Source organism: Etheostoma spectabile, chromosome 11 (assembly GCF_008692095.1).
Source record: "Etheostoma spectabile isolate EspeVRDwgs_2016 chromosome 11, UIUC_Espe_1.0, whole genome shotgun sequence".
In the NCBI taxonomy this organism is placed as follows: Eukaryota; Metazoa; Chordata; class Actinopteri; order Perciformes; family Percidae; genus Etheostoma; species Etheostoma spectabile.
Genome location: NC_045743.1, coordinates 20,452,965 through 20,476,532, shown reverse-complemented (window position 1 = coordinate 20,476,532; position 23,568 = coordinate 20,452,965). Strand labels below are relative to the sequence as shown.

The 23,568-nt window shown below is 40.9% G+C and overlaps 1 protein-coding gene and 1 non-coding gene across 41 annotated transcripts in view; one reads left to right on the top strand and one right to left on the bottom strand.

Moving 5' to 3' along the window:
- Positions 1-23,568, bottom strand: part of clasp1a (cytoplasmic linker associated protein 1a) — an 85,531-nt gene that overhangs the window by 47,266 nt on the left and 14,697 nt on the right. For 39 of the 40 annotated variants that reach the window (XM_032529303.1, XM_032529304.1, XM_032529310.1 and 36 more), the window contains exons 2-7: positions 14,220-14,298; positions 13,289-13,392; positions 11,242-11,333; positions 10,728-10,803; positions 9,997-10,094; positions 7,431-7,501 (exon numbers count right to left, since the gene is read on the bottom strand). In XM_032529303.1, coding sequence (XP_032385194.1) covers positions 7,431-7,501; positions 9,997-10,094; positions 10,728-10,803; positions 11,242-11,333; positions 13,289-13,392; positions 14,220-14,298 — 520 coding nt within the window. Of the gene's footprint in view, positions 1-4,673; positions 4,761-7,430; positions 7,502-9,996; positions 10,095-10,727; positions 10,804-11,241; positions 11,334-13,288; positions 13,393-14,219; positions 14,299-23,568 lie in introns of those variants that run through there. The other variant, XM_032529339.1, reaches the window with a different exon arrangement.
- On the top strand, positions 14,681-14,807 carry LOC116698466 (U4atac minor spliceosomal RNA). Its single transcript, XR_004334213.1, has one exon. It is a non-coding gene; the product is annotated as a U4atac minor spliceosomal RNA (small nuclear RNA).

The window sequence follows — 23,568 nt, the reverse complement described above, 5'->3', positions numbered from 1 at the left end:
TGGAGCGGGACCCCCTAATTATATTATTGTATAAAATTTGTTATATCAAACTGGTCCTATAGTGCCATGTGTGCATTGATGACCGAAAGACATCTTCTGCCTCCATTTATCTTTTACTACAGTGTGTTGATTCAAGTTAATGTGTATTTAAAGACAATTTTCACTTTCAATTAGTGGAAAAATTGCGGGGGGGGGGGGGGGGGGGGGGGGGGGGGGGTGGGGGGGGGGCTTTCGCGACCCCCATGCAGTACCTCCGCGGACCCCCTGTTGAAGACCCCTGATCTAGGCCATCCCTTTGGTGGGTTTTGATTTTTTTCATGACATTTGCGAGATAAGAAAAAATTAGCATAAAACAATACTTATCCGTAGGGTTGCACATTTAATTGAATTTTAATCACCATCACGATTTGGGCTTCCTACAATCAAACTTGACCCATGGCCAGAATATCATAGTTCATACACACGTGTGTAACTTTTTTCTTTTTTCTTTTTTATATCTTAGGCTACAGCTACCTGCTGTGTAACGTGTTATTAGTTAGCCTGGTTAATCCAGTTCCTACTGTAGCTAACGTTAACGTTACCTGCTGTGTAACATGTTATTAGTTAGCCTGGTTAATCCAGTTCCTACTGTAGCTAACGTTAACGTTACCTGCTGTGTAACGTGTTATCAGTTAGCCTGGTTAATCCAGTTCCTACTGTAGCTAACGTTAACGTTACCTGCTGTGTAACATGTTATCAGTTAGCCTGGTTAATCCAGTTCCTACTGTAGCTAATGTTAACGTTACCTGCTGTGTAAACGTGTTATTAGTTAGCTGGTTAATCCAGTTGCTATTGTAGACTAAGTTAACGTTACTCGCAGTGTAACTGTTATTATTAGCCTGGTTAATCCAGTTGCTATGTAGCTAACGTTAACGTTACTGCTCTGGTAACATGTTATTAGTTAGCCTGAGGTAATCAGTGACTACTGATAGCTAATGTTAACGTTACCTGCTGTGTAACGTGTTATTAGTTAGCCTGGTTAATCCAGTTGCTATTGTAGCTAACGTTAACGTTACCTGCAGTGTAACATGTTATTAATTAGCCTGGTTAATCCAGTTGCTACTGTAGCTAACGTTAACGTTACGTGCTGTGTAACATGTTATTAGTTAGCCTGGTTAATCCAGTTCCTACTGTAGCTAACGCTAACGTTACCTGCTGTGTAACATGTTATCAGTTAGCCTGGTTAATCCAGTTGCTACTGTAGCTAACGCTAACGTTACCTGCTGTGTAACATGTTACTAGTGTTTACTAGCGTGACATGCAGCCATGTTTCTGTTCCTCTGACGTCTGTTCTGAAGCAATCAGAGAGAAGCGCAGACATTTAAGTGGCACCATAATAAGGTACCCGAATCCCTGTTGATATTTTGTCTGGTAGATAACGGGCATACAACACACAACTTCAACATAAGAGGAATGTAGCATAATATAAATGTGAAAGCAGTTATCAATAGCTTATGTGACAATAAAATTTGTTTTGGTTAAAATCAACAAATAATTGTGATAATTTATTGTGATCTCAATATTGATCAAAATAATTGTGCTTATCATTTTGGCCATAATTGTGCAGCCCTACTTATCCTTTTAATCATAATTTATCTTAAAGTATTTAGGATTAAAGTGTAGTTTCAGCGTCATTGTAATCATTAATATGCAACTCTGAGTCATACAAAAGATGATCCGATTTTCTACTCCATGCTGCCCTTAAATATAAACAATACCGACTAAATTGTGTGTTTTTAAAGCTGCTTGATAAAATATGTACATTTATTAAATACTGTACATATTTTAAAATATATTCTAAGAATTTTAACAAATAATGAGGGAACAAATAAATACCTGTTTGAGCCTTATTATTTCCAAGTATTCTCTCTTAAAAAATAAAATCGGGATGCATCACAGAAAATACAGTTCCTAAAAGATTTCTACTATAGAAACAGTCTTTCTTCAGAGCTTCCTCCACACTGTGCAACAACCAATAGCATCAGACACACACACACACACACACACACACACACACAGTCGTGTCTGCCTATCTTTGTGGGGACCAGTCATTGACATAATGCATTCCCTAGCCCCTTACCCTAACCTTAACCATCAAACCTAAATGCCTAACCCTCACCCTCACCCTAACCCTAACCATAACCTAACTCTAACCCTACTCCTAAAACCAAGTCTTAGTCCTCAAAAAGCCCTTTAACGGTATGGGGACCAGCATTTTGGTCCCCACAAAGCACTCAGGTCCCCATAAGTATACTGTTTTCACAATTTTTGGTCCCCACAAATGTAGCTATACCTAGACCACACACACACACACAGTGCTCAAGCACCCACGCAGACACAATGGCATGTGTGTCATTCAAATCCATGATCAGTGGCAGTCTAAAAATCCTGGGAACCAGTTTTTACCTTCAGGGCTATCAGAAGAAGCATGTTATTTCTGCTTTTAGAGATGGATCCCCATTTACGTATATCAACCTGCATTCAGCAAAGTGGTTGGAGGGGTGTGCCACGTCAGAAAGAAATCCAATCAGTGCCAGAAGAAAAAAATCACAGTTAAGTCATTTCAGTAGATTTTTTCACGTGATTATCTGCAAAAGCTTAATCCCTGACACAATGGGACTGAAGGGGACCAATGCAGACCTGCTCATCACAGCAGAACACAGGAAAAAAACAGACTTGCAATGTTCGAAATGTAACAGCAAACTGCTAGTTTTGAAGATGCTCACACACACACACACACACACACACACACACAAAGCCTCAGGGATTAACCCTAACTCCAAAGGGCTTCTGTCGTTGTGTTAATGACACTGGGAATGCATTGGCTGATGTTCTGTAATCACAACCAAACTCCCACATTCAGAGTTTCCTGTTTTAATTATGCTACAATTAAAAACAACAGTCCTCGCAGTGGTTATAAATACTGCCTCTATTTGAAGCTTGAGTTTGCATCATGCATTGATCTGCTATGAATGGTCCCACACAGAACCAGACAGACCCACAGAAACTCTGACAACACTGAGAAGCCCACTTAAATGAGAAGTGATTTATCAAATACCTGTTAGTTAACAGAAAGAGAAAAATCAGGCATGCTCCTACATCTCAGATTCCACAAACAAGATTGGTGTGTACAGAAACATTTATGTTATTATTTACAGTTAATTGAGAGCATGGTGTCCCAGATTCTGTTTAATTCCCATCTATACTGACACCAGCATGAATGAGTAATCTAATAAATACTCTTATCAGTGCTGTGGATCAAGCCAATCAAGCTAATGAAGTACTTAAGATCTACAGATTTTGTATATGTATGCTGCATCCTTCTAGGGGGGTTATGATGGGATCAATTCATTGCGAGAGTAATCTTAAAATGCTACTGATTACAACAAATGCTGCGGTACACATTGATCAAGTTCAGACTCAGAGATTCTAATAAAAAAAAAACCATTCCTGGGGTTCAGTTGAAATGAAACCTCATCCCTGCTGTGGCAGCGACACTGGGAGCAAAGCAACAGCAGTAGTCTGATCTTATTAAACCTGCACCTCAAGATCTAAAACATGTAGATACAAATATAGTAACCATTTAGTCACAAACATTTTGAGGAACAGAAGGAGTCGGTTACTATTATTGTACGCCACATAGCTATAGTTGGTGGTAAATAATGCTTACACTTCATAGGGTTTTAGAGGCAATAAAGGGCAAAGGTGTTCAGAAATGAACCCGATTATAAATGGATTGCATAACACAAAATTACGCAAATTATAGACAGCCATTTGGAACCGTTAGGTATGCACAACGTATAGTTTTTCTATCATGATCACAATATTAACTGCCTCAATATACATATCACAAAAGGCTGCGACACATCTCAAAACGCAATCAGACATTGATTGTGATATTAAAAAAGAAAGCAGCAGTAAACTGTATTTTGAATTGAAAATGTCATTCCTTTTATTACTGGTGCCTTTTTATATTCAATTCAATGTTCAATTTGTTCAATAATAGAATTTCAGGAATGATTTCCTTTCATTTGTTTTAAATTCAACAAGCAAATCTTTTGTATTTTAGGAGAATACATAAAGCAGCAGAAAGGCAGAACTGAGTGCACTTTAATATCTGTTCATTCATTGGTAAGTAATATTGTTATCGCGATATTCAACGTTTCCCCATATGGCATATTGAAATCATATCATGCAGCCCTAGTTTACATATTTACAGTAACTATCTCAGCTCTCATTATTTTGCCAGCCATGGACCGAGACGGAAGAAGTTTCAGGCAAGCCGTGACGGAAGGCTCTGAGAGGACGAGACATACGCAGCAGAGACTCGGTCTCCTCTGACGGAGATATGAATGAAAGAGGACAGAAGGTGTTACCTTCTTCACTCACACACACACACACACACACACACACACACACACACACACACACACACACACACACACAGACACACACCTAGCTTCATTACATAACAAGACTAAATCAAACAGTAAGAAGATAAAGATTACATAAGAGAGTTTAAACTCTTGTCTTCTACCACTGGGGAGATGGATCATCTCTACGCCGTTTGAATCTGTATGAAACGTGTGTGATCTGACCTTAGCGAAGACAAACTCATTCTATCCCAGTCTTACCTTCTCCAGCTGTCATGGTGCAAAGTCGCCCTCAGCACTGAAGCCAGAGAGGAATGCTGCTACATCTCTCTCTCTCTCTCTCGCTCTCTTTCTCTCTCGAAATGGCTGCTTTGTTTTGCTCTTTCCCTCCCTCTCTTCTATCTACCCCTCTACAATCTCTATGCTACCCCCCACAGTCCCTTGTCCTCTATCTCTCTCATAAGATTTGTACACCTATCACCAGTATGAAGACAAGACAAGACAGAATTAGGGAATTGTGTGTCTCGTGGAAACATTCACAATTAATGTCCAACGCAGGGTATTTTTCTGATAGTGTGTAGATATGGCTGTCCACATACATTTATCCATACCGTTACCGTACTTTTAACTCTAACTCAATCCTTACATCATTTGCAGGAAGTCCTCTCTTTTTTCTGTACGCAGAGTTTATTTTTGAAACTCATTATCTGTCCACATTAACACCAGGCAGACATTCTTCACAGCTCGGAGGCAAATGGATTCATATTAAACTGAGTCAACATCTACTGTCACTACGTCAATTCCATTGCAGGCGTGAAACAGAGAAGTCGAGCCTGTGAGGAGCCAAGCGCGGCTGATGAATATAAAAGGTATCATAAAGGAAAAGGTATTTTTTTTCCACATACACATACATGTAGTTTAACACATCCCTCAAGGGAGCAGTGGGCATTTACAGCACCCGGGGATACGATGACCACCATCTAATAACTGCAAAAGTGAGTCATGTTTGCATGTTCCTCTTAACTTTCCAAATTAATTGTCAGCCACTCTGCTTAAAGTTGAATGGGACAAACTCATTAGGCATTATTAATCTGAAAACAAAAGATATATGTATATATAAGAGAGCCCATTTATATCTTCTACACAGGGAAACAAGATTCTCATAGTCAAAATCTTAAATTAACGATGATTATCACGCAATAGCCTCCACCCAGGACCAGATTGTTGGACTTGTGTTATAAACTAGAAGACAAAGAAAGAAGTTGTTTGTTCACTACATAATTTATTGGATGTGGGTTCTAATCTGCTTTGCTCTGATTAAGTGATGAAATAATGATTTACGTTATTGCAAAGTTAGAGATAAAATAAATAATGATCCAAATCAATCCAGCAGAGGCTGAGATGTCCTGACTTTTAGTCTCTAGTATGGGTCAAGCTCCAAAAATGCTAGCTCCTACAATTCCCAAGATGCAGATCAATAGCATATTTCTTTAGACACTCCATGCTAGGTAAATGCCAGCATCTTTAAAATTCTACAATTTGTAATGCTTTTATATAATAATAATAATAATAATAATAATAAAAAATAATACCACATGACATCACCATTGTTTAAGGAAAGCTTATGCAAGCCACAGAAGATATTATACAGCTGTGTATGACCGTGCAGAAAAAGTCCCATTCACAAAAAAATGGAAGTCAGTTTCAGTCAAGGTCACTTTAAAATGTTTGCTATTTAAAGATTCTCTGATGTCAGCTTGGTAAATGTGACTATGTTCTCGTTTCTTCTCTCCTCTGGGACAGTAAACTGAATATCTTTGAGTTGTGTTTGAATCCACATTTTATAGACAAAACATCTAATCCATTCATCGAGAAAATAATATATGACGTGATTCTTTTTTGGGGGTGGGAGGGGGATTATTTTCTTAGGTATTTTCAGCCTTTATATTAACAGGACAGCAGAAGAAGTGGGGAAAGAGGGGGGGGGAATGAGTCGGAGTCAAAGCTAGGCCCACAAGTCCAGGCGTAAACCTCTATATATGGGCGCCTGCTCTACCAACTGAGCTATCCGAGCACCCGTGATTTATTAAGTTGTTGTGTTGTGGCAGTTGAACTCCACATGTGAAATGTTGTGTGTGGATGGTAGCAGGAAGGTGATGCTGCAGACTGTTTTGTAATGCTGAGCCCTGTCTGACTCTGTCCTCCTTGGCTCAGCTGTTGTTGCTCTAAATGCATTGTGGATGCAGTCAGCTGTAATGGGACAAAGTCAGCAGTTAGGATGTCAGGGCCCTTCCACCTGCACAGAGATCGCAACTCTACAAAGACACATACCACTCATAAATGGACAAATACATCTGCCTCTTTAATGTAATATGTCTCTTTTTTGCGGTTTTGTCCTGTCGATTATGATATATGTATATAGTTTAGATGGATGCTTCTGGAAGACTGTGGTCTTTGGCTCCGCAGACGGACATCTAAATCTCCGGTGGACGCCCACCTCCTGTGCAGAAATCTCATCCCCTCTAGCCCCAGGCTGTCCTTCTGGTCTGCAACCCCCCCCTTCTTCCTCCACACACAAAGCAATACACACGCTCGCAACAGGGAAGACAAGCAGGCACAGCCCAATGTATTGTAATGGAAAGACGTGTGGTGATACAGGAGAGAAGGACACTTTTTTTAAAGTTTGCTTAAAATGAATGCAGGCTTCTTCTGAATGCTACTTAACTCATCATAAAACAAAGCTCTGCCATCAGATAGTTCTTGCATTTTCTCCTGCAGCACATAACCATAAGCCAGAAGAGGATAGCTACAGAGCAATGAATGCATGAAAACATGCCACATTTTGGCAACCCAAAGACTGTTTCTGAATGACTTGATTTTAAACTGTGGGTATACTTTGTGGATGGATGCATATAAAAAAAGTCAAAGAGTCACCTGGATTGCACATAACAAAAACAAAAGCAATATCTGAAGCTGCAACAGCAAGCTGACATAATGACACACATGAGGAACACTCACCTGAACCGGAGGATACCATCATGTTCCCGGATCTTTGGACTTCATCAAATTTGTTGAAGATTACATTCAACCTGTAAAAAAAAAAAAAAAAACAGAAATATTGTGCAAAAGGTGGTGGTGAATATGTAAAGAGGATACAAAATAAAAGACAAAAGGAAAGGGGAGTACAAAAAAATGCGTGAGAAGATTGAAGCAGAGAGAAGGATGGGCTGTAAAAAATGACCCTGAACTGCACCTTCCATCACTTCCTAGTTGAGAGGCTCTCCCTCTGCTCTGTTCAGCGGGGAGAGCCAGGATCAAAACTGCCCCATTCATGACAAACTGGCACCCAGGCCAGAGAGAGATGTGATGCTGGAACGCAGAGGAATATAGTCTGGTGTAAAAAAGGACCAAGAGCACTAAAAGGTAAAAGGAACAGTCTCCACATGTCAGCTGGCATGTAGTCTCACCATGCTAAGACCTTCCTCCCTGGTTACACAACAGATGCAGAGAAAAACACTCTGGGTTGTTTGCATGTATTTAAATCAATCCCAATGGTCTTGGGCGTTGCTAAGAGACGGGGGCTCTGCTAAATAGTCTCAGGAAGGAACTTGTTTTGGTGGAAGTGTCACACACCACATTCTATATTAAATGAAGTTAAGTGTACACACAATACAGAGAGGTGAGCTATTTAAATGAGCTGATACATGTCTAAAAGTCCTTCTCTCTTACCAGTGGATCTCTGGATGCAGTCCCACCAATCAGCGCCAAAGCCTCCCAGTTAGAGAGGAAAGGCCCTAAACATATTCTTTGTACATCTTTACCATCATTCCCCAAAAGAACCAAGCAAGACCGCCTGGTTGCAAAAATGTCTTCAAATCTTGACATGTTCAGCATGTAGCTCACTAGCTTAAAGATTGCTGTTGTTTCCTGAAGCGAATGGATTTTGAGAATGGAAGGTGAGGGGCAAAGCCTAGTCTATATCCATGATGTTCCACTTCCTGCAGCAATGGAATTGCTCCAATGCCGCAGGAAATTCCACCAGATGCATGTCTTTCTGCCGGATGTCCGTCCCTGTCCTCTTTCTAACCTCTGGTGGATTTCTGAGAACTATGGTTACCTGGTCCTCAGATCTCTGCAGGGTAAATCCAGACAGCTAGCTAGACTATCTGTCCAATCTGAGGACTGTGGTTACCTGGTCCTCAGGTCTCTGCAGGGTAAATCCAGACAGCTAGCTAGAATATCTGTCCAATCTGAGGACTATGGTTACCTGGTCTCAGATCTCTGCAGGGTAAATCCAGACAGCTAGCTAGACTATCTGTCCAATCTGAGAACTATGGTTACCTGGTCCTCAGATCTCTGCAGGGTAAATCCAGACTGCTAGCTAGACTATCTGTCCAATCTGAGTTTTCTCTCACTATTTTAGAGCGGCTCCGTCTGGTGCTTAGCGCCGCCCATGACAACTGTGATTGGTTTATAGAAATACCATTAAACCCAAGCACGTTTTTCTCCCTTCAGGAATGCTGTGTGGACTAGCAAGACCTTCCTGTGGTCCGCAGTGGGTGGATGGTCCGGCAAAACGAGACTAGGCACATGCTGTCAGGTTTTATCCTGGTAATGTACTTTCCTTGATCTAGACTAGATTGCATGTGGTAAAAAAAAAAAAAAGACATACAGCTCGTCCAAACCTAACCTATGAAATTCTGGCACCCTGTTGTTCAGGGTTGGTTACGTGACAGATGACTACAAATCAGAGTTAGTGGTTAGAAATCCAGCTGTGGTGTTCTGTTGTGAGCTTATATCAAACACTAGGAACGAAAAAGGCATAGAGTAACTTCTGCAGTCTAAGACATGGGAAGATGAGGACGTTTTTAACAGAAATATAAATAATCACAACCCAAGGTTGTCAGAAATTGAACCTGACTGAGAAGCTGCAAATCTATTGCATGACTGCCGTATCACACTGCATTTTTTAAAGATAGGTATACCTGAGAAACTGGAAACTGAGTGTAAAGCTCCCCACGTAGATCAGTGTTCTAAAGCTGCCATATTTCATTCTGCCACTAGTGGGAGAAACAGAGTGATGTAGCCTGCTACCTCTAAGTTTTCACATATGAACTCCAGACAATGTACAAGGAATCAGGTCCCTACATAGTCCAGAGTCTCCCATTCTCACATGTAGCACACAACAGGATCACCTTCTTCTTCTTCGTCACCCTCAGATGTTTGTTTTCTTCGGGTTTCAAGTTCACGCCCGTTCCCTAGATGAGAATTTTCATTACGCAGACTTAGTTCTAGGGACCTGGCTGGGTAAAGACCGTTTGATTTCCCTTCCGACTGATCCGGACGTTTGCCTTCTCTTATACAGCTCCGCTGGGTAATGGCTACATGATTTCCGTTTTGCAGTGCATGTGTAGAAAGGGTTTTAGTGTCTAGACATGGGAGAACATCTTCTTCTCACCATCCTCTATGTGTGTAGGAGTAAGTACAAGAAAGTGAGAAAGGATGCAAAAGTAGAGAAGAACAGACAAAAGAAAAGGACGGAAGGAGTGGGCAGTGACAGGTTGGCAGCTTCCTGTTGTCGTACCGTGACTGTGGCAGGCCCTTTTTGCTGAGATCCATCCTCACCCTCTCACCCACGTGTTTGTAGATCTCCACCAAGCAGCTCATAGCCCCGTCACGCACCTGGTGACCACAACAAGTCAAATCATTGACACCTTTGTATGTTGGTCCTTACTGACAGGTTACTCTGACTCATTTGGGGCCTGTTTCTTACATTTGGTTTAGATTAATTGGGTTTGGACCTTGTTTCAACCAATCCACCATGCTTAACTGCACTACTCAAAGCTGCCACTAGGGGAAGGAACATGAACTCTTCCTCCCAGTGAAAACCCATAATGACAAGCTACAGACAGTATTTGTTTAAACAACTATTTTCATTATCAATTTATAGTAATCAATTAGTTTGCTTGTTTGATTATTTAATAATGTAGTTCTTTAAATGTCAAATATAATTGCAGTAACCAGAAACCCTAAGAATGGGTTATTTCAATCATCAGTAACCAACAGTAAAACTCTTCCAGATATTTAGTTGACAACTAAATGAAAGCTAATCCTAACACTTTAACCTGCGGGTGGTTAGGCATTTTTACTTGATTTGATCTTGATTATCAAAACAGTCTTTAATGAATCTGTCTTTGCTCTGTGTCACATTGTTTCTCCAAGTATTGGAATTTCTGACAGCACATGTCCGAACTTTAAGGTCCTTTAGTATGGAGTACATTTCACAACAGCGAAAAAGTACATGAGCAGGCATACCTGACTTGTGGGGTCCCCCAAGAGGTTACATATGTGGGGAACAATTTTACTGAGGGTCAGGCCTTGAGCTCCGTATCTAGAAAACAAGAATTCAAATAAATGATCTCAATGGACAAATGTGGGCTATATATATATATATATATATATATATATATATATATATATATATATATATATATATATATATATATATATACACAGACAATATAAGAGCACCTATTGTTCGGACACTGTAGTGGAAACATTAGTATTTTGAAATGTAATAACAAGAAGTCGGTCTCAGATGTCTACTTTTTGAAAACAGCAAATGATCAAATGAGTGCTAGGAAAGTTCAAGACATCAACAGCATAGATCCGTTATAATTCACAAGATAGGACTTATACTTACTATATACTTGGGGAAATACTGTAGAAACAATGAAATGATATTAAGGAGGATGCGAATAGTGGCTTTCTACTCTCTTCCCCATTACGACCCATAGAAGGTAAATGGAGCGAGAGGCGTTTGACTCACGTGCTCAGCGTGGCGATGAGGCAAAGGCACACTCCTTCTCTGGTCCTGTTGTTCTTATGTTTGAAGCCTCCCAGCATTCGGTCCCACACATACTGCAACGACACACACACCAAAACAATATGCTTTGTTGTTGCTTAATGGATCACTGCAATACCATGCAGGACAGGATACATCCTGTATCTCTTTTACCACATCTTGCAATTACTGTGGAAAAAGGTGCTTTAAAAGCTATTCAAAGGTTTAAGTAATAATAATAATGATCAATTTGCTGATATCATTGATTTTCATCTAGTTAAACCCAACTGTTTATGTCCATGGATAGAGGGTGGAAAGTGGAAAATGTGGAAGCTGGGGGGCGTGGCCTTGACCAACTGCCACTTTGCTCGTTTGACAGTCATGATGTTTCTCTCTCATGGGGGGCAAGCAAAGAAAGGGGAGGTAATCTTGCCCCTTATGACCTCATAAGGGGCGAGATTGCAGCTCGGCTAATCAGAGCTTTCATTTTCTCAAAGGCAGGGCAGGATACCCAGGGCTCGGTTTACACCTATCACCATTTCTAGCCAGTGAGGGACAGAGATGGGAAGTAACAAAGTACAAATACTTTGTTACTGTATTCAAGTAGATTTTTCAGATATTTTTACTTACTTAATATTTATTTTTGTGGTGACTTTTTACTTTTACTCCTTACAGTTTAACATGAACGTCGGTACTTTCTTACTCCTTACATTTTACAAAACTGGCTCGTTACTTTAGTTTTGTACAAGAGGTCGTCTATCAGGCATGATTGTGAGCGCATGACGGAGAATCGCACGCCACACGGAGAATAAAGTGAGAGAAAAGCGAAAGAGACTATCTGTCTGGAGGATAATCTGCTGAGTTTGTGTGTGTGTGTGTGGTGTGTGTGTGTGTGTGTGTGTGTGTGTGTGTTGTGTCCTTGGAACTGCAGTGGTATAACTGTGGTGTCAGTTTACTAAAGCCTGATGTTGTGTTGGTCTTGTAGTTCTGGTACATTTAAAGTTAGTTAGCTAGTGATGGTGTTGTTTCTTCTTCACCTGTTAATGGTGAATATAGCAGGTTTATTGTTATTATTTGCTAGCATATATAGTCCTATGCACTGTGTATGTTAGCCTTTACAATGTTATTTATTTTTTTGTACACCACACCACACACACACACACACACACACACACACACACACACACACACACACACACACACACACACAGCCATAAACAGCCAGCTCATGTTTTGTTTGCTTGATTGTGCTAAAGTATCAAAAGAGAGAATTTGTCTCCATCCAAAACCAGAATCAGCTTTACATTCAGTCCTAATCTAGTCCTCACAGTACCTAGGTAAGGACTACTAGCCAGTCAAAAGCAGAGTATGAGGGCCCTGACAGTACCTAGGTAAGGACTACTAGCCAGTCAGGAGCAGAGTATGAGGGCGTGCCATGCTAGCAGCTAGGCTAGCATTATAACGTTTGTCTCTGAAGTAAAGGCTGGACTACAACAGAGCTGGTTGGAGCAGGTTGTCAACAGTGGTTTCTGTTGGAGATGGCAAGTCCCTTTGGGGGGGGGGACTTTGGGCTTTTTCACTTTGTAAACCTATAACATGCCAATGAAATTATATAACAATAAAGGAAAGGTAAAACACCAAAAAGCAGAATATGAGCACTTTAAGTAGAATATTGTTGTACTCTTTCCACCTCTGGATCTCAATATCAAAGGCTTGGGAACCAGATTCATTCTAAGAGCTCAGTACGGAACGTCATCACTTTGAACAAGCTGTATTTTAACTAATGCCATGTAAGACTAAGACTAATGGTCATTCAGCGTAACAGCAACTTAAAAAAAGAAAATGAATATTGGCAGCAAATCTACATTATTAATCATTGGGAATAATTCAGGCCGTGTGCTGGAATCCTAAACTCATGGATGAAATGACCTCTCTGTGTGTGTGTGTGTGTGTGTGTGTGTGTGTGTGTGTGTGTGTGTGTGTGTGTGTGTGTGTGTGTGTGTGTGTGGTGAGAGAGAATGTGTGTTGGTACCTGCGGGCTGGCAGCTTGTTCCATGATCTTTAGCAGCACTGTTTGGTCTTGTTCTCGCACTTGGTCTTTTGAATCCCCCAATCGATCAATAAGGCTGGGCAGAACTGGGGGAAAGAGAACAGGGGGAACACTTCAAAACCCTGAACTGAAGAAAAGTAAAACAGATTAGCAGTGGGACATCACAGGTGTGGGGGGGGGGTAATTAATAGTGAGTGTTGGGTAATTTACACTGTAAAGAAGTGTTGTCTCGGTGGCTTTGTGTTACTAACATGTTTCTTGCTATCCCATCATTTGACTTACATTTCTTAAATATGTTACAAAAATATTCAAACATAAAAAGCCAAAATGTATTTCTGGATTTGTCCTTTGGTGGGACAAACTGTCAGGCATCCACAAAAACCCAGTCAGAATTGGTTAATTGGTTACAATGTGAATTGTAAAACAATTTCTTCTTATTGAAACTGAGTGAAGAAATGGGGAGGAGCAGAGAATGGCCAGTGATCAACGTGATAGTGAGCAGAGAATGATTATTAGATTACATAACAGAATCTCATTGTTCAGATATTCAATTTAGAAGAAGGGCAGCTGAATGATAATCTTCAATTCATTTTAAAATGGTTTAGTTAAACCGAGAAGCTGGTGAGAATCCCCAAGAGTGAGGGAAACGGTTAACTACCAAGAAAATATTAGGTTTTGGGACTGATGCTGTGAAATTTAACTTGACAAAAAGTAACCTTAAAATTCCACATTTCCTATTTTTCTATTTCTATGTTTTAAAAGCAGAGTCTTTGAGGCCATAAAAGACACAGGGCTCTGTAAATCCCTCCTCACAAGTCGGAGGCTTGCAGCTACGTTGAGAAAATTATGATATATTATGATCATGTTTACAATACACAAACCACCCAAAAATATAAATAAATGTGAGTCTGACCTGTTCCCACGTGGGTCCTGAATCGCTCCTGTAACCTTGTCACTAAGGCAGATAGCAGGTCCAGGCCAAGCAGAGCCACCTGGTGGAGACACATTTAAACACATAAACACATCTTTATACAATTCTAAAAAAGCATTTCCAAATAAACCACATTGATCCTTACATACAGTTCATAATAACTAAATAATGGAATTATCTTAGTGACAGCCATGGGCAAGACCAGGTTAAAGGCTGTATTAGAAATCTTCTCTTGCAAAGGATTATGGGTAAGTAGAACATTTTTACGTTCCTGTGCTTGTGCTGGGTTTATGGATGACATTGGGGTCCTGCAACCTTCACAACAGCAGATTGTAAAGAGATCGGGGCCCTGAAGTAGCACGTGAACCCATGTTGAGTCGTGCACCATGACTGTGCACCCTGGGACCAAACCTTGATATAAAAGCACAGGACCCAGGACTACATCCTTCCTTGTCTTGGGGTAAGTGAGCTGCTCAATGAACGCATAGTGAGAACAGCCCTGCTGACACCATAACAACACATATGCATCACCTGGGCTCCTGTCCAGAGCATGGTGCAATTTTTGAAACCTTGAAACTTGTCAATAAAGTAAAAGTCAATTAGATAATTTATGATGTAGTATAACATTGCTATCACCAGGTGGTGATACACTGAGCCAACAGAGTATGGAGACAGTGCTCAAGATATAAATGGATTTTTCACTTTCTATCTCTGCTGAAAAATGCAAAATCCTTTTATTCCTTCTCATGCAACTTATTTGTTTTTTTAAGTTATTTGCATTGGTATTTAACAGGTAAGTGCACAAGACAGATATGTCCCAACCCGCCCTCCCCTGACATTGTTTTGTGGTTATAAACCATAATACAGTGCACCTTAGAGAAAGAGAGCTACACTTAAAATCATAACCGTACTACAGACAGAGGCGTAACCCTCAAAAAACGGTCACCCCTGTCTTTTATATCCTTCAATTTATAAAAAAATGACTCAGAAAAGGTCCCCCCATACCTTGTAGAATTGGGACTAACTTTCCCTGCAGGGTAGATTTTATTCTGACCAACTTTAAGTGAAACAATACATCTTTCAGCCAGGTCTAGACCCCTTCTAGTTTAACAAAAGGAGGCGTCGCATCGCAATTGTTGCAAACGCAATCACATTGTGCATATTAAATGACCAATTTGCATTAACACCAAACAAGGCAGTAATGGGTTGCACATCAGTAGAGATACCAAATGCTTTTACTTAGAGATCCAAACACTGGTCTCCAGAGAGCGTGAACGCTGAGGCAGGTCCAAACATAAGAAACACAGGGCTTTCCTGCTCTGGAGTCTATTGTCATCTACACATTCCCATTTTATGTCATCGCATGCGTCTTTTTCTCCCACTGGAAGAACAGGTAGTGACATCCCAGCAGGCAGAAGGCCCGGTGTCAACAGGCCCGATCCTCAGATCACTCCCTTTGTTCTCTAACGGGGGGGAATTACAGTCATTAGACTGATGACAGGGAGGGGCGGCTGTGGCTCAGTGGTTGAGCGGTTGCCTGCCAATCGGAAGGTTGGTGGTTCGATCCCCGCCCCTGCAGTCATTGTCGAAGTGTCCTTGGGCAAGACACTGAACCCCGAGTTGCTCCTGGTGCTGCGCATCGGAGTGTGAATGTGTGTGAATGTTTATCTGATGAGCAGGTGGCACCTTGTACGGCAGCCCCGGCCACAGTGTGTGAATGTGTGTGAATGGTGAATGTTTCCTGTAGATGTAAAAGCGCTTTGAGCAGTTGTTAAGACTGGAAAAGCGCTATATAAATACAGCACATTTACATTTACAGGCCCCCGACAAAGACTCGATGAGAGCTCTGAGAGGGATCAGCAGAGTTTAACAATGGTGTAAACCTCCAGAGAAACTCAACTTCTCCTTAAATCTAAGTTCAGCCCTTCTTGGGAAAGGTTGATGCAGGAGGTCTTTCTAACCTTTCTTAGTGAGGCCACTAGAGGTATAGTCTCCACTCTTTTTCTCATTCCCTCTCTGAACTCTGGGAAGTTGAGTCACAAAAGGGAACATGGCAACAACTGCAGACTCTTTGCAGACAGATGGCTTGCTACCTTTTGCTGTCATCTACATGCCGATCCCCCAAAATACAAATACACAGACACACAGACGGCCCCCCGTAAGGCTCTAGACCCAAATCCCAAATCTCACATGCATCATCCCTTCCCAAATCCTCCTACAGACGTGCTCGGTTCTCATTTCTACTCCTGTATTAGTATTTTTGTTTGCTACAGCATACATCCTGGCTATAAACACATCGCATATGAAACAGATTGAGACAGGAAACACATGAGTGCGTGGTTGAATATAAAGATAAACATCTTTTCAGGGATCATCCAGGTTCTTTATGCCTCTTTTGTTTTGGCTATACAGAGAGATTCCAACCCACAGCCTAACGTTTTCCATAACCCGACCTATCCTATCCTAAACACGTGAGGCTCGTGAGTTTTTCCTTTCTCTTCTCATTGTTTTCTACAAATCTATTAAATCCAACAATAGCTGTAACTTTCCAAAACTGGCAATCTGACGCCTCACACACTTCACACACCGTCCTGAGTGATCTGATTCACTGGCTTTGCTTGAGCTGTGTGTAGCTCTGTGTATTTTGGCTGTCTTTGTATTTTTAAACATTAGTATATTAAAAGCATTCATCAAGTCACAGAAACCACTCTTTTTGGATTTTATCATCATACTGTGGGCAATGTGGTGGTGGTTTTGTTCCGGTGCTCTGCACAGATCTGACACACGCCTGCCTGCTCTTATCCCCGGCCCCCCACACGGAGGTCGCCAGGGAACGCAGGTAGACGATAACCTTATTTTCAGTTTAACACAATGTAGCCACATTTACAAATATGTAGGATATACCTACAGACATTCCTCATGTTACGGCACAACGACCGCTGTTGCTGATTAGAAACCGGTAAGTGGTCAAAAGGGTGGTCCTCGTTTGATGAACAGATATGACCAGATTTAAGATGTAAGGAAGTTGCAGAGAGTATGCAAAAGGTATTATCGCTGATCTCATGGACCAACCTCTGTTAGGGCTGAACAATGTGGATATTGTTATTGTGGTATGAGTCATAATATAGGAGGGAATGATCATTTTTGAATCATTATTCTCATTTTCATTCAGAATCCGTACCAAACAAAGATGGTAGGTTCTTAGGTCTGTAGAATGCGTCCAATATATTTCTGATCAATTGTTCAGCCCTACCTATGATCAAACTAACCCACGGACACCAATCCCAGTTCACTAAAGCCCATGTAGCCTGTTCATCCTTTAAAACAGCTGGAAAAACCAGCAGACCCCAGATCCCATTACCAATGGAAACACCACACAAAGACACAGACGCACGCACGCACACGCACAAAGCACAAGACACAACGTGTCGCCGCCTTTGCAGAGTTTCCTCTCAATCAGAGAGAACAGCTGGGGGTGCTGTGCTTTTCTACAGGGACTGAACAATCCTAATCCCTGACAAAGGAAGACTCAGTTTCCCAAATTAGGCTTGCAAAAAGACAACCGAAACGCTTTTGTTATTTATGAAGAAGGAAATTTACCAGCACACAGAACAATTTAAACTGTAAACTTCCAAAATGAGTCCATGCTACACAAACACAGAAGGCTGTAGTTTATTGCAGAGTCCTTTATGATTATGCAGCATACCTGGCTGCATAATCTTGCCCCATACAGCTTGGGCTTTGTCTGGACCGGATCTATTTTCTGTTCAACTGAAATTACACTAACTGACAAACCAATGACTCAAAACCTGCTTTTCGTATGCAGGAGTGTTCAGAAATCAATCTAGATCCTTAAGGATGTTTCAAGTGTTTCTGCTAAACACCATTAGCTGTATAGCTATTCAAACTGACAAAAGACGTGCACTTTTTCCCTGGCTGTTTGTCGGTCGTTGGCTCACGAAGCCACAGCACAAGACAACGTGCCAGTGTTTGTAGATGAGCTCGAAAGCTAACATGAGCTGTGGATTACAGTTGAAAAGGAGCGACTGTTCCTACGGTTTAAAATTAGATGTAGACAGAGTCACGCCGACTCGTTATTGTGACGCAGACAGGGCAATGAAAACCCAAAAATATAAAAATATACTGTAAGTATAATTTAAATTTACACAGGACTTGCAATTAACTGAACAGATTTACATTTTGTAGCAAAGACAATTCATTTATGTTCATTAATCAACAATTTGCCAAATCATCTTAGTTAACGGGTTACATTTTGCTGCAACTCCTGTGTCCCAGTTACCCACAGACATCTACTGTTGGTCAGCTGCATGATCATTTGGAGTCAATACCTTGCACAGGGATAGGCCGATGATACACAAATTGTTGCGAGAGGTAAGAATCACGGCATGCTTCAACACAAGCTAACATACTGTAGATGTCTGGTGGCTTAATCACTTCCTTATAGAAACGGGGATGGGTAATTGAGTTGTTTGCCAGCATTTGGAGACTGCAGCGGTGTCATCATATTCCTGAGGTGGGATTGGCCAGCAGTGACCCCATAGTGACTCAGCTTCATTCAGCAGAACTCCAAACCCTAGGCATGGCAGAAACTAGACCATGGGATCTATAGTAACCCCGCGTTATGGAGCACACCCTACAGCACTAACACAGAACACACAGATGAATATAGCACACAGGCAAAACAGGGTTACACACACACACACACACGTCTTTTCCAGTTCACTTTCTCCAGAGACGACACTTGCTTCACTTCCTGGACTGAAAGAGAGTGTCCTCCTCCAGATATACTGATACTAATCTCTTTTTCTCTCACACACACACTCCCTCTCTCTCAACTATATTTAATTAAATATTTTTAAACTATATTAGCATGAATGGGGCAACACATTAAAAGGGGAAAAATAATCCACAAAAAACTGTCACCAATATGGTCGATTTTTTTACACATCGTTATCGTACCGACGTCAAAATACGGCCGACGTGAATGTGTATTTGACGTGTGTGTAGGCTTAGATGTGAGTGTGTGTGTGTGAGAATTTCGATCTAAATCTGACCTGTCAAGGGCAGTGATACGCTTAACAGCGTCTTAACTGTCCAAATCCAAAATAATTATCAGAAGAAGAAGATAAAGAAGATGTGAGTGTGGCGGGGGGGGATGTTTGTTTTTGCACATATGCATACATTTACAGGAGAAGAGGAGCGCCGTGTTACATGTCCAAGAATTCCCTGGCTCACATACAGGTAGGCCCGGCTATGTTTTCGGATAGATGCAAATGAAATTAAACTCCGGCCAATGTTTACAGTAATCTTGATAACTAATACTATTCGAGAGCTGCCAATAGAAAAAAATGAGCCAAACCAGTGCTAGGAAAATGGACTTAATGCAGCTAATGCCCATAGCTCTCAGTTAGCTAAAATGGCAATTATAGGGGCATAATCGAGTGCATTTGTGGGCTTCCTTAACAGACACAAAATGCAATTAAAATTACTAAAAGTACTTGGCAGTTACAGTACTTAGTTAATGAACTCACTGTTCAGAAAACTGCAAAAGCCAGTGTCTGTTCTGTCCATTTTATTCTGTCCTTTATAAAAATGTATTTCTATATAAATACTTGTTTTTTTCTTCTAAAAATCTGATGACGGTCATATTTTGCACACAGGTAAAGGTGCCCAATATCAGTCATTTGGGGAAAGAAATCACAAAAGTAAAATAGTAACTATTTTTACTTTAGTAAAAATGTAAAATAGTTTATATTTGATTATCAGGAAAATGTGTTTTCTGTACAGAGATATCGACATCGGTAAATATCGGTATCGGCAACAATTTTCTCATTGGTGCATCACTAGAACACACATGCGTTCGAGTTCACACAGCTTCATCACACACACACACACACACACACACACACACACACATCTACTAACAGTAGTAAAAAAACACTTCTCAGCAGACGGACACCCAGTGGACGAGAGGAGGATGTGCGAGGACAGAGGAGAAGCTCAGAGACATGAAAAGGTGCAGACTCAAAAAAAACGTAGGAGGGAGGATAGATGTAGGCTAGAAGGACTACTGTAATCTGAAAAAAAGGACAGACAAAAGAGAGGTGGAAAGTAAGATAATGTGCTAGCATATAGTGGGCATAAACCTCTTCAAGGTTATTTAGAGTGTTTTGACTCACTTTTTTCCCACTGGTTTCACTGCAGTTAGACTGATGGTAACAAGTCTACCTGATTTTGGAAGAATAGCTTTGTGTTATTCTATCTGATCTTGTTCAGTACACCGTGGCACTGGAGGAACACACTTCCATTACGCTGCTTCTACCGTGAGCGATTAAAAGCTACCTTCCTGCTAATGTGACTGCCAAACCTGTAGACAAAACTGCCAAGACCTGGCTGGCACTTAGTGCCAATATTACAACCGCTGTGTAGTCTTTTCCTGCTCGACACCTTGCTGAGAAACAGACACAGAGACTGAAATGTAGAGGTAGACTGATTCCGAGATTCTTCACTGTCAATCACTGCTGTAAATGGGACTAATGGGACTCAAAACAGATGAATCTGATGTGTTTGATATGTTACCTAGGACAGCTACATTTTGGACAGAGACTTGGTATTTATATTTCTTGGTTTCTGGTCAAAATGTGCCAGACCGACGTCTTGTTCATTTCTCCCCATGTTGTTTCTTCATATTTTGATGTCATAGCTTTTTCTCTGGCTAGGTGCAGGCCTTGCCAACAACGGCTGCTTAGTCTAATTCACTGATAAACAGCCACCTGATGGCTCTCCAATGCTCACTCTCTCCCAGGGACATGGCTCATACAGCATGTGTTCACCCTGTTTTAATAGAACCAGCTAGAATTTGTTAGATCCAGTGTGACTGTAAACATAACTGAGTCCAGCCTTGTACTGTAAAGCTTACAGTAGATGTAGCTTGCACCAAAGCCACCAGATGCCAGGCAGATTCTAGTATAGTTACTGTGGCACATTTAACTTGTTAAGTAACCACATACCGAGAGGTCATATTCTATTCTAAAAAGGATATCTTTCAGGCTGGTAGATGGCAGAAATATCACACATTGTACCTCTAAGTGTCTGCTTATTTTCTAGCAGTCTCGGAGCAAACCACTCTAAATGTGACCTAGAGGTAAAGATGTGGTCTATCAGACGGCAACCACGGGACGGACGGTGCCGTGAGCTGAGGTGCTCATGAGTCCCATTTGTTACGGGCAGAGAACTAAAACCATCAGCAGAAAATCAGAGAAAAGAAACAGATAATATCAGCTATCATAGGGGAAGCAACCACGTCATTTTTAAAGATATTGTTTAGGCCTGCCATGCTTTTTATTTAGACAGAAACAGAGAGGAATGAGGAGAGAGAGTGAAAGACTTGCAGCAAAGGGGCTTGGGACGTCCTGGAAACCCTGGTTTCTGCATTAAGGGTACACACTCTACCCGGTGGAGTGTTTTAAAGAGCACATCCACACGCAAACTAACGGGGGTTGAGTGTAGAGAGCAGAGAGAGTCTGGGGCCACCGAGGACAATTTTGTGGCTGCTGTTCACCCCATTTCCCTGACACTTGCTCTCAGACACATAAACAAACCGTTATGCACACACAGACACACACACAGAGTGTTGTCTGTATCAACATAATTCATATTAACATAATGCTTAAATATAATAGTACTATAAGGACATTCAACTTTCAAGGATAATAAATCATACACATTGCTGTAGGTTCCATAACCTGAACTTAACTATATTTTGGTTGCTGTGTGCAGTTTAGTTTGGACTGAATTGCAATATTTAAGCCTCTAACACATAGTTAGTGTCTGACGGTGGCGCACCTACAGTGCCATGGCACCTGCCGGACAGGATAGAGGAGGACATCACTCCGTGGGCAGGCCACAGTCTGTATGAAGGCAGCAGCAAAGCTAACGTGGCTACCAAAAACAACTGTAGGCAGAGAAACAGCTGATGTCATGGTGAGACTGCTCACACACAACAACACAGAGGCAGCGGGTGGTAGTCTGTTCCTGATGGGTGAAGGTCACAGGGATGCATGCCTTTACCATGTTGTTGCATATGAAGGTATTAGAAATAAACTCTCTAGGGCGGCAACTTACTATTCATCCTTTTCATTGTCGATTAATTGCTTTCTCGAAAGTGGTGAAAAATGTGAATCGGTGTTTCCCACAGCCCAATATGACGTCATCAAATGCCTCATGTCCACAACTCAAAGATGTTCAGTTTACTGTTACAGAGGAGAGGAGAAACTAGAAGATGTTCACATTTAATAAGCTACATTCAGAGAAATTTTACATTTTTTCAAAGAAAAGATTTCTCAAACCGATAAATTGATAATCAAAATAGTTGCAGATTAATTTATATTTATATATATATATATATACACACATATACATACACACACACACACACAAATACATTCATGCATACATATATATAATTAAAATGACATATATATATAAGGTTGTGTACTTCTCCGCACAATCTTCCAAAATGACTGAAAGTCATTCAAAAAATTCCCATGTTCAAAAAGGAGTAGGAAGAAGTTCATAAACAACTTATCAGGTCCAACCCACTTTCTCTACTTTATCCTTTAGTAAATACAAAATCTTATGCTTCAGTTATTTACACATCATAGACAGATGCATACATACATATACCTACACACATTTACACTGTTTTTGTTTCTTTTCTTCCCTTTCTAACAAATCCAAACTATTCATGAACAAAGACAGTCCTCTTTGTAAGGGAGTGTTATGACACTGGTGTGGCAACTTGCAGGAATCATGTGGACAAGGGAAGAGGGGGGGGGGGGGGGGGGATCTGTGAAGAGGATATTCTGTGATGACTGCTCACATTTCAGAAAGCATTGAAACCCTTGTACAGTGTATTGAAAATGTCACCTAGTGTGATTAACTTTTAACGTGCTAAAGTGAAGTATGACACTGCCAGTCATACATGCTCAGTCCCTTTTTATGGGTTAGACACCGCAGATAGAAAAATAAAAGAAATAATCACAAAGAAAATAAGTGAATAAGTACAGTATTACTGACACTCAATAGGTTACTAAGGTTTCAAGCTTTCTACCTAAGTATTTACAAAAGCCGTCAAATCAAGCAAGCAATATTAGTGTTACTGCACCATGTGTGTTGCCCTGGAAGAAAAAGCATACAAAGGGAGCAGGACGTCAAACTAGAGATCGTAACATGGCCATATAAAATAGAATGGGGTCTCTCTACCTCCCCAAATAATCCCACCTATTCGTCTGAGGGCACCGGTGCACGA